Source organism: Sinohyriopsis cumingii, chromosome 6 (genome assembly GCF_028554795.1).
Source record: "Sinohyriopsis cumingii isolate HCF-2022 chromosome 6, ASM2855479v2, whole genome shotgun sequence".
In the NCBI taxonomy this organism is placed as follows: Eukaryota; Metazoa; Mollusca; class Bivalvia; order Unionida; family Unionidae; genus Sinohyriopsis; species Sinohyriopsis cumingii.
In genome coordinates, this window is record NC_142966.1 from 1,817,543 (window position 1) to 1,830,229 (window position 12,687).

The window sequence follows — 12,687 nt, forward strand, 5'->3', positions numbered from 1 at the left end:
GTCAGGTCAAGACATATTCACATGCCATATTGTGTCAGGTCAAGATGTATTCACATGCCATATTGTGTCAGGTCTAGATGTATTCACATGACATATTGTGTCAGGTCAAGATGTATTCACATGACATATTGTGTCAGGTCAAGATGTATTCACATGCCATGTTATGAAGGTCAAGACATATTCACATACCATATTATGAACGTCAAGACATATTCACATGCCATATTGTGTCAGGTCAAGATGTATTCATATTCCATATTGTGTCAGGTCAAGACATATTCACAAGCAATATTATGTCAGGGATGTATTCACATGCCATATTATGTCAGGTCAATACATATCCACATGCCATATTGTGTCAGGTCTAGATGTATTCACATGCCACATTGTGTCAGGTCAAGATGTATTCACATACCACATTGTGTCAGGTCAAGACATATTCACAAGAGCTCCTGTGCCTGGTCAAGATGTATACACATGATATATTATGTCAGGTCAAGATGTATTCACTGGCCACATTGTATCAGGTCAAGATGTATTCACATGCCATATTTTGCCAGGTCAAAATGTATTCACATGCCATATTGTGTTAGGTCAAGATGTATTCATATGCCATATTGTGCCAGGTCAAGACATATTCACATGCCATATTGTGTTGGGTCAAGATGTATTCACATGCCATATTGTGTTGGGTCAAGATGTATTCATATGCCATATTGTATCAGGTCAAGACATATTCACATGCCACATTGTGTCAGGTCAAGGCATATTCACAAGCAATATTATGTCAGGGATGTATTCACATGCCATAATATGTCAAGTCAAGACATATTCACATGCCATATTGTGCCAGGTCAAGACATATTCAGAAGAGCTCTTGTGTCTGGTCAAGATGTATACACATTATATATTATGTCAGGTTAAGACATATTCACATGCCATATTGTGTCAGATCAAGATGTATTCACATGCCATAATATGTCAGGTCAAGATGTATGCACATGCCATATTGTGTCAGGTCAAGATGTATTCACATGCCATATTGTGTCAGGTCAAGATGTATTCACATGGCATATTGTGTCAGGTCTAGATGTATTCACATGCCATAATATGTCAGGTCAAGATGTATTCACATGCCATATCGTGTCAGCTCAAGATGTATTCACATGCCATAATATGTCAGGTCAAGACATATTCACATGCCATATTGTGTAAGGTCAAGATGTATTCACATGCCATAGTGTGTCAGCTCACAAAGTATTCACACGATCTATTGTGTCTGGTCAAATCATATTCACATGCCATATTGTGTTAGATGAAGACATATTCACAGACCACATTGTGTCATGTCAAGACACATTCACATAACATATTGTGTCAGATCAAGACACATGCACATGAGTTCTTTCATTGACTCAGAACAAAACATGAATGTGATTTTGTATTTATTACACAACCCACATTTTTAGGTCTTCCAAATATTTTCTGCTATGCAGCATCAATGAAATTTTGAAAGAAAATTAAATTTGTAATGCTTTGACTTGTTGTATTGAAACACATTGATGTATGTCTTTGTGTAAGATACGTAAGTATGCACTGAACATTGCTATTGAATATGTATGTATGTATGTATGTACATACATATCTATGTATGTATGTACATACATATCTATGTATGTATGTACATACATATCTATGTATGTATGTGTGTGTTTGTGTGTGTGTCTTGGTATGACACAGATATAGTTAATTTGGCAATGCTATAGACAAGATGTCATTACATTTGGCATGCTATAGACAAGATGTCATTACATTTGGTATGCATAGACAAGATGTCATTACATTTGGTATACTATAGCCAAGATGCCATTACATTTGGTATACTATAGCCAAGATGTCATTACATTTGGTATGCATAGACAAGATGCCATTACATTTGGCATGCTATAGACATGATGTCATTACATTTGGTATGCATAGACAAGATGTCATTATATTTGGTATACTATAGTTACATTTAGTATAATATAGACAAGATGTTATTACATTTGGCATGCTATTAACAAAATTTAATTATGTTTAGAATGCTATAGACAATATGTCATTACATTTGACAAGCTATGGACAAAGCATCATTACATTTGGCATGCTATATACATAATACATTTTTTCAAGTGATATATAATATATCATTACATTAGACATACTATAGACAATATGTTATTATGTTTGGCATGCTAAAGATAATGTCATTACATTTGGCATGCAATAGGTAATGTCATTACATTTGGCATGCTATAGATAATGTCATTACATTTGGCATGCCATAAAACAATATATAATTACATTTGGCATGCTAAATATAATTTCATTACATTTGGCATGTCATAGACAAAATGTCATTACATTTGGCATGCTATAGACAAGATTTTATTACATTTGGCATACCATAGACAAGATGTCATTGTATTTGGCATGCTATGGACAAGATGTCATTACATTTGGCATGATATTAACAAAATTTAATTACATTTAGAATGATACAGACAATATGTCATTACATTTGACAAACTATGGACAAAGCATCATTACATTTGGCATGCTATATACATAATACATTTGGCAAGCTATATACAATATGTTATTACATTTGGCATGATATAGACAATATATCATTACATTAGGCATACTATAGACAATATGTTATTACATTTGGCTTACTATAGACAAGATGTTATTACATTTGTCATACTATAGACAAGATGTCATTACATTTGTCATACTATGGACAAGATGTTATTACATTTGGCATGCTATAGATAAGATGTCATTACATTTGGCATGCTATAGACAAGATGTCATTACATTTGGCATGCTATAGACAAGATGTCATTACATTTGACATGCTATAGACAATATATCATTACATTTGGCATGCTTCAGACAAGATGTCATTACATTTGGCATGCTATAGACAATATATCATTACATTTGGCATGCTTCAGACAAGACAGGATGTCGTTACATTTGGCATGCTATAGACAATATATCATTACATTTGGCATGCTTTAGACAATATATCATTACATTTGGCATGCTATAGACAAGATTTTGCATAGTTTTGGTTCATGATCAGATTGTTCCAAGCTTACAGAATAATTGTATAAAAAATAGTCACATATTAGTTTGTTCCTCTTTTTATTATGTTTTAAATATTTCTTTTTTTAATTCAGTTATCAACATTATTTTTACAGATCTTGTTGGCTCTGGAACATTTGCTGATGTGTACCAAGGACTTTATCAGGGTTCAGAGGTTGCAATTAAGAGGTTAAAAGTCCCGCTACCAGACCATGATAGGAATTATTTTGCTGCTGAGGTTTGTGAAAAGGAACTAGACTTAGATCTGGACTTATTGTAGGTGATTTGTCCACATATGAGCAGCAAAGAGAAAAATTTAATAATAATTAAAAATTTATTTTCAGTGCCCTTCATTCTGTTAACAGTCAGATTAATTTTTAAAATTCTAGATATAGTTCTATCTTGTTTGAAATATTTTGGAAATATTTTTTAAAACCTATTTGAAAATAGGAAATTATCAGCATTAAATGAAATGAATGCTTTATGAATACTGAGACACATGAGGTCTTTTGTGAATACTGAGACACGTGTGGTCATTTATGAATACTGGAACATGTGTGGTCTTTTATGAATACTGAGACATGTGTGGTCTTTTATGAATACTGAGACACATGAGGTCTTTTATCAATACTGAGGCATATGTGATCTTTTATGAATACTGAGACACATGAGGTCTTTTATCAATACTGAGACATATGTGATCTTTTATGAATACTGAGACACATGAGGTCTTTTATGAATACTGAGACACATGTGATCTTTTATGAATACTGAGACATATGAGGTCTTTTATGAATACTGAGACACGTGATCTTTTATGAATACTGAGACACATAAGGTATTTTATGAATACTGAGACATGTGAGTCCTTATATGAATACTGAGACACATGAGGTCTTTTATGAATACTGAGACATGTGTGGTCTTTTATGAATACTGAGACATGTGTGGTCTTTTATGAATACTGAGACACATGTGATCTTTTATGAATACTGAGACACATAAAGTCTTTTATGAATACTGAGACACATGTGATCTTTTATGAATACTGAGACACATGAGGTCTTTTATGAATACTGAGACATGTGAGTCTTTGTATGAATACTGAGACACATGAAGTCTTTTATGAATACTGAGACATGTGTGTTTTATGAATACTGACACATGTGAGGTATTTTATGAATACTGAGACACATGTGGTCTTTTATGAATACTGAGACACATGAGTTCTTTTATGAATACTGAGACACAATGGTCTTTTCTGTGTCTTCTTCATTTACATTAGTTAGGACTGGCTTTCGAAGTATCTTAAGTAGGATTTTCGAAGTTTCTTGTTAAGATGGTTTGTAAGTTTTATGTTAAGACTTGGTACCTAAGTGTCTTCTTAAGACTGGTTTTCAAAGTTCCTTGTGAAGACAGGTTTTCTAAGGTTCTTGTTAAGACTCGTTTTCAAAGTTTCATGTTAAGACTGGTTTTCAATGTTTCTTGTTAAGACTGGGTTTCTAAGTTTCTTGTTAAGACTTGTTTTCAGAGTTCCTTGTTAGGACTGGATTTCAGAGTTTCTTGATAAGACTGGTTATCAAAGTTTGTTGTTAAGACTGAGTTTCCAAGTTTCTTGTTAAGACTGGGTTTGTAAGTTTTATGTTATGACTGGGTACCTAAGTTTCTTCTTAAGACTGGATTTCAAAGTTCCTTGTGAAGACAGGTTTTCTAAGGTTCTTGTTAAGACTGGTTTTCAAAGTGTCATGTTAAGACTGGTTTTCATTGTTTCATGTTAAGACTGGGTTTCTAAGTTTCTTGTTAAGACTAGTTTTCAGAGTTCCTTATTAGGACTGGATTTCAGAGTTTCTTGATAAGACTGGTTATCAAAGTGTCATGTTAAGACTGGTTTTCAATGTTTCATGTTAAGACTGGGTTTCGAAGTTTCTTGTTAAGACTGGGTTTCGAAGTTTCTTGTTAAGACTGAGTTTCCAAGTTTCTTGTTAAGACTGGTTTTCTGCGTTTTTAGTTAAGACTTGCTTCTAAGTTTCTATTTAAGATTGGGTTTCTAAGTTTCTAGTTAAGACTAGCTTTCTAAGTATATTCAGCTTTCTATTTCTGTTTTATATGCAAATTGTAATAACTTATTATTTATTAAAAGAGTGTTAAGTTTTCTTTTTTTAAATAAAAACAATTCACCAGATTTCAAAGATATGTCCCTCCTGTAAAGTAATCCAACTTAGATAATTTTTGTTTAATTAAAAACATAATCTAACATTTTTGTTAATTTAGTATAGAAATTATAATATTGGATAGTATACAATGTACTGTACATATTTCTAACAGTAATTTGCAAGCATTAAATTGTGCAAAAGCATGATCATATACAGTGAATGTTAACTGAAATGTGTGTTATTTTTGTGCACTACATTTAAATGATTTTATATGTCCTTTGTTCAGGTAAGCCTGCTGCGAGAGCTTCGTCACCCAAGAGTTGTGCTCCTCTTGGGAGTCTGTACCACAGACAGGCATCCTCTGATGGTGTTGGAGTTCATGTCACAGGGAAGCTTGTTTAAGCTGCTGCATGACTCTGAAAGGTAAGTGTACTGCAGAAGATGAGGCACTTGGGAGTCCTCCTCCTTTTAATGGTCTCTTTAATAGACTGCTAGTAGTTATATACTTAGAGGATAAATGCTGAGCATTTTTTTTTTTTTTTTTTTTTTTTTTTTATTAACCCTGTAATAGGTTGACCAATGGGTCGGGGAACCATCCCAGGGTCACCTTACAATCAAACATTTCTGGTTATCAGATAATCTAGGGATAATAAATATAATCTACAGAGAAAGTAAAAAAGAAAAACACACACGCATATACACATGCATATGGCACACAATCTAGGTGACATGGCTTTTGTGATATTACAGTATTTTGTTCCTGTTTACCCTCAAGTCAGAGACATGTTAAATGTTCATTGTTGAGGTCCATTTTTGAAGAAATTGGTCCTCTTTTTTATTTACCTTAGCAGTGTATTTTTCAGTGTTCTTATGCATTGCAACTATTTGCTTAAAAGCAAAAATAGAAGGATTTTTCATATTGAATCTGCAAGTATAAATATAATATTTTGCCAAAATAAGCAGAAAATTACCCAAACTGTCCAGTTGTTCACTTCCTAAAAATGTTTCTTTTTTGGACAGATGTACAATATTTGGGCAAAAAGGTGCAAAAACTTCAATAAAACGGTACCAAAACTGTGAAGTAATACTGCAGTCATAAAAGAGATGCTCAATACTTTCAGTTTCACTCTTACAGAAAATACATTTGTTGTCATCAGATATGTTAATTCTTTTAAGAAAATCATTAGTAGCGATTATTCTATGGATTAATTTAAAGTTAAAAGAGATCAGCTTGGTATCCTTGGTACAGCATTTTGCCCGGCTATATATATCAGACCACTCCTCACTACTTATATTTTTATTAAATACTTGCGTCCAAGTTTCTTGCTTCGCAGTGTGTTGCCTTTTAGCTTCCTGTAAAAGATCTTTGTAAACAAACTTGAGTGAATCTTGTTTTTGCAAGTTCGTTATTTTATCCTCCTACTTATCAAAATTATTATGTACTAGGTGTTTTTTTATGGCATCTTTCCATGCTTTAGGAATTCTGGATATTAAGGAGAAGTATTTCAAGAAATCATCGCTTCCAGTTTTTTGTTTTATTATCTCAAAAGGTATTAAATTACCGTGAACATCTATTAGATCGTTCAGAATTTCAAAACCAGCTTCTGTCCAGGATTTGTATTGATAGATCATTTTAGGGGGGACAAAATTTAAAATACTCATGGATAGATACTCGTTAGGACTTTGCGGTTCTTCTTTCCATTTAGATACTGCCAAAATTACATCTCTCCAAAAACTATTTTCAATGAACTTACAAAATTCTTCTAATTTCATTCTCCCTAAATTCCAAATATCCTTTTTATTTCTGAGTATAGTTGTATTGACTAAGTTCTGCCACGTTCCATTTTCCTTTTCCAGCAACCTTTAACCCATCTTATCTTAATATACCTAATGAATGAAAATATGTGTATCATATTTAGTCCTCCCTCGTTTTCTGGGGAAACTAGTATATCATGTTTTATTCTCTCTACTTTTCCACCCCATACAAATTTAAATAACATGCGATTTAGTTCTGCTTCAACTTTTGCTGATGGGTTAGGAAGTGCTGAAAAAAGATGTATGAATATGGGCAGAACAAGAGTCTTTACAACAATTACTTTACCAACTATTGATAGATGTCTTTGACTCCAGCTTGCCAGTATTCATTTTGCCTTTGTTAGTTTCTTCATATAATTGATTTCCACCATCTGTCGTAAATCTGGAGAAAATTCTATGCCAAGGAGTGTAAAGTTAGAAGAGGACCAAATTAGGCCCATTTCGGGACATATTCTTTCATTAGAAAATTTCCTGTTTCCAATCCAGATAGCTTTTGTTTTTGTTATGTTACATTTAAGTCCCGATAATAGAGAAAAACCTTGCAAGATATTCATAGTTGCTTCAAGAGAAAAACTAGATCCATCAAGAAGAATAAAAGCGTCATCGGCATACTGACCCAATTTATATTCACTGGCGTCAAAGATTACTCCCCGTACATCCACGTTTTGCTTTAAAGTTATAGCTAAAATCTCAACCCCAATGATAAACAAATAAGGTGCAAGGGGATCTCCTTGACAACATCCTCTTTCAAGTCTAAAAAAAGATGACATATGTCCATTATTTATAACACAACTATTAGAGTCATTACAAAACAGTTTAAACCACTTACAAACGGAGTCACCAAAATTAAAAGATTGTAGAGCTTCTTCCACAAAGATCCAGTTAATTGAGTCAAAGGCTTTTTCGAAATCTATTAACAATAATAAACCATATCTGTTTTCATTCTCAAGTTGGTCCATGATATCATATAATAGTCTGGTGTTTTGCTGAGCATTTTGTGTAATATCAAGAAGGGCACATTTTGTTCACTATATAAAGTGATAAGTTAGCACATATCAGAAGCTGACAATATATCATTGATTATATCTTTTTGACCATTTCTTTACTATTTACAGACCAGGTTTGGACCATGCACAGTTTCACCAGATTGCACATGATATTGCTCTGGGGATGAACTACCTCCACAACCACAAACCTGAGGTCTTACACCTTGATCTAAAGTCACTGAACATCCTGTTGTCTAAAGATTTCAGGGCCAAGATTGCTGACTTTGGTTTCTCTAAACTCAGGTATTAGAGACTGAAACAAACAATGTATTTTGCTGGGTTGATTTCATTCTTTGCTCATCACTTTTCATTCTTTCTGTTTAGTTATTTTTTTCTTTATATTTCTTTTCTTCTATATTTGTCTAATATCCTACCCCATTCCCAAGATGTCATGGTTGGGTCCTACGGTAATGTGCTTTCTTTGATAATGGGAATATTTCCTAAACAAAAACATGATGCAGCAACTTTTTTCTTGGCTTAATCATATCAAGATTCAATACTGCTGTACATCATGATTTAATGCTGTTGTACAAAACTTCCCTGTACTTCTGCACTGATTGATTGCTTGATTATTTTAATTATTTCAAGACATGAAGCTGACAGGAAGGTCACACAGAAGACAAAGGAAGTTAAACCTGCACATGGTTCCTTCTTCTGGATGGCCCCAGAACTGTTGGATAAAGGGGAAATAACTCCAAAGGCAGATGTATATAGTTTCGGAATAATCCTGTGGGAAATGTTCACAAGGAAGCTGCCTTATGAGAACTGCTCAGTGTTTCAGGTAAAAAGCTGGTCTTTAATTTAGTTTTTTTCGTTTATAACAAGTGACAACATCGTAGGTAACATTTTTTCTGTGGCTTATTGTGTTGTTGTCTTTAAGCTGAAAGAAACCAGAACACCCTGAGGAGACTGCCAATTTCATATTGGCCATAATTTGCCTCTACATATGCAGGTGCAGTAAATTGAACCTGAGATTAGAGATATGTGACGAAATATGCCTTTCTGTTGTACTATCCAGATACATAGCTGTGATATACTGGACAATTGTTTATGTTTAATTTGATTGATTTTATGTTTATGAAGCAAGAACTGAAACCAGTAGTCAGGAAACAGAAGTGATAAATAATGCTACATTATAAAAATTTAGCATTTAAATGTTTAATAGGGTTGCATTTTAAATCAGTTATATGGAAAGAAATTTTATTATACCTCTGTAGTTGACATTTTTTTGTTTATTATTTTTTTGTAAAAATTGATAACATTTTTGGAAATTGTAGACATATCAAGATTTAAATTTTGTTGCAGTGATTTGTCATTGAAGATCAAAGAAAATTGACACAAGATTTGTACACAATTGGTTTTTAACTTTATCAGCTATTTGGAGGTAGAATAAGAATGTTTATGAAATGTTTGTTTTCACATAGTATAACATTGCTGATATTGCAGGTTTTGGAAAACATTCGTAAGAACAGAAGACCTGATATTCCTACATCTTGTACCAAAGGACTGAGACATCTAATGGAAAGATGTTGGAGTCCAAATCAAGCTGTCAGGCCACCATTCAAGGTATTTTCAAGCTGATGCAGATATTATTGGGAATACACCATTTTGTATGCCTCTACCCTGATAGCAAAAGGGGGCATATTGTTTTTCTGTTTCCCATCCACATGTATATATGTCCAACCTGAATCTGTTTTAATGAAATAAAACAAAAGCTAATAGAGTTAGAGCAATGAAATTTAATACATTTTACCATGGTTATAAATAGGAGACCTGATTAGATTTTACCATGGTTATAAATAGGTGACCTGATTAGATCGTTATAAATAGGTGACCTGTTTAGATGGTTATAAATAGGAGATCTGGTTAGATTTTACCATGGTTATAAATAGGTGACCTGATTAGATTTTACCATGGTTTTAAATAGGTGACCTGATTAGATTGTTATAAATAGGTGACCTGTTTAGATGGTTATAAATAGGTGACCTGATTAGATGGTTATAAATAGGAGACCTGATTAGATTTTACCATGGTTATAAGTAGGTGACCTGATTAGATGGTAATAAATAGATAGTTTAGATGGTTATAAATAGGTGACCTGATTAGATTTTCAGCCATTAACATCAGTTTTCCCACAATCCACATATTTTACTAAACTGTTTGATAAAACTTGCTTTGCACAATTTGTCAAAAACATTGAGATGATCACCATTTTTATAACTGTTTTGAAACCATATCTTTGTGTCTGTATAATGATATTTTCCACAGACACTTATATTATTGCAATAAACGTTGTATCATATGCTACATAACAGATGAAAATACTAATCTGAAAAGAGCTGCACATTGAATTTTCCATTCTGGATCTTGCTCTCATTCAACTAGGTTTTTACTCCATCAGCAGTTGTTATAATTAATAACCATTTTTTCTGAATTACTATACTTTTAATTAATCATTGGTTTAATGGCAAATTGTGTATTTGTCATTAATTGAACCTCAAAATAACTTAAATTTTTATCAGTGTGGGTTGACTTTGCCATGACATTTCACTAGTGGCTATCACAAATTTTGCATTGAAACATGGCCAACTATCATGAACCTTGAATGTTTTCATTGCCAGATTGCATTGAAACACTGCCAACTATCATGAACCTTCAATGTTTTCATTGCCAGATTACATTGAAACACAGCCAACTATCATGAACCTTCAATGTTTTCATTGCCAGATTACATTGAAACACAGCCAGCTATCATGGACCTTGAATGTTTTCATTGCCAGATTACGTTGAAACATGGCCAGCTATCATGGACCTTGAATGTTTTCATTGCCAGATTGCATTGTATCATGGCCAGTTATCATGGACCTTGAATGTTTTCATTGCCAGATTGCATTAAAACATGGCCAACTATCATGGACCTTGAATGTTTTCATTGCCAGATTGCATTGAAACACAGCCAGTTATCATGGACCTTGAATGTTTTCATTGCCAGATTGCATTAAAACATGGCCAACTATCATGGACCTTGAATGTTTTCATTGCCAGATTGCATTGAAACACGGCCATCTATCATGAACCTTGAATGTTTTCATTGCCAGATTGCATTGAAACCTGGCCAACTATCATGGACCTTGAATTTTTCATTGACATATTGCATTGAAACACAGCCATCTATCATGAACCTTGAATGTTTTCATTGCCAGATTACATTGAAACACAGCCAACTATCATGAACCTTGAATTGCCAGATTGTATTGAAACACAGCCAACTGTCATGAACCTTGAATGTTTTCGTTGCCAGATTGCATTGAAACACAGCCAACTATCATGAACCTTGAATTGCCAGATTGTATTGAAACACACCCAACTGTCATGAACCTTGAATGTTTTCGTTGCCAGATTGCATTGAAACACAGCCAGCTCTCATGAACCTTGAATGTTTTCATTGCCAGATTGCATTGAAACCTGGCCAACTATCATGAACCTTGAATTTTTTCATTGACATATTGCATTGAAACACAGCCATCTGTCATGAACCTTGAATGTTTTCATTGCCAGATTGCATTGAAACACAGCCAACTATCATGAACCTTGAATGTTTTCATTGCCAGATTGTATTGAAACACAGCCAACTGTCATGAACCTTGAATGTTTTCATTGCCAGATTGCATTGAAACATGGCCAACTATCACGAACCTTTAGTATTCGGGGGACATTGTCCAAAATATTTGCAGGAAATTTGCCATCCTGCACTCAAGCTGCTACTCTGTGTTATATAAATCTATATTTTTTGCACATGGCTATATCTATATTATTTGTCATTTGTATTCATAACTGAGTGTTGGTGATCATCTATAATCAAGTTATTAGTTAATTTTTGTATGTGGGTACCAGATTGTATTTTAAAATATCAGGAGTATAGATTGCATAGGATCTATAAATAGTTGTTGACATAGGTGTTTATGATCATTAATAGTAATATTAATAATAAAACCTGCTGACAACATTAAGGTAATTTCTCATTTGCTAGTCGGGTCAGGTGGGTTCTTAGAAGAATTAAACTTTGTGTTGGTTGGGTTAGATCAGATGGGTTCGTAGAAGAACTATGTTACTTTCTGTTGGATGGGTTAGGTCAGGTTGATTCTTTTTTATGATTTGGGATATTTGCAAAAAGTCATGTGACTAGTAGGAGCAAAATGTGTTTTGTCTTTGGGCCAAACTATCTAGAGCTGTAGTGTCTTAGGGTTGAAATGTCACTTTACCCCCATGGATTTCCTGCCCCCAACACACACACAAATCACAAAATAGTTGTTTTGATAAGATTTTCTTTTTTGGTCCACCATGTATAATTAAGTGATAAACTGTTCAAATATTTCTTTTCAAGTATTTTGATAATCTCATTCCTGCTGGATATTGACACAGTATAAGATATATGCAGTTCAAATAAGTAGAGAGAGAGAGAGAGAGAATTGGTTGAGATGATTTATTGTATGTTTTTGTTTGTTTAAGTTCAAAGTATGCACAAAAAATTACAG

The 12,687-nt window shown here is 33.5% G+C and overlaps 1 protein-coding gene across 1 annotated transcript in view; it reads left to right on the forward strand.

Annotated features, from left to right (window-relative positions):
- The window catches only part of LOC149796267 (uncharacterized), an 89,096-nt gene that overhangs the window by 57,483 nt on the left and 18,926 nt on the right, over positions 1-12,687 (forward strand). Inside the window, exons 11-15 of the mRNA XM_089960188.1 lie at positions 3,255-3,376; positions 5,578-5,714; positions 8,222-8,395; positions 8,741-8,933; positions 9,599-9,718. Of these exons, the coding sequence (XP_089816314.1) occupies positions 3,255-3,376; positions 5,578-5,714; positions 8,222-8,395; positions 8,741-8,933; positions 9,599-9,718 (746 nt within the window). The remainder of the gene's footprint in view (positions 1-3,254; positions 3,377-5,577; positions 5,715-8,221; positions 8,396-8,740; positions 8,934-9,598; positions 9,719-12,687) is intronic.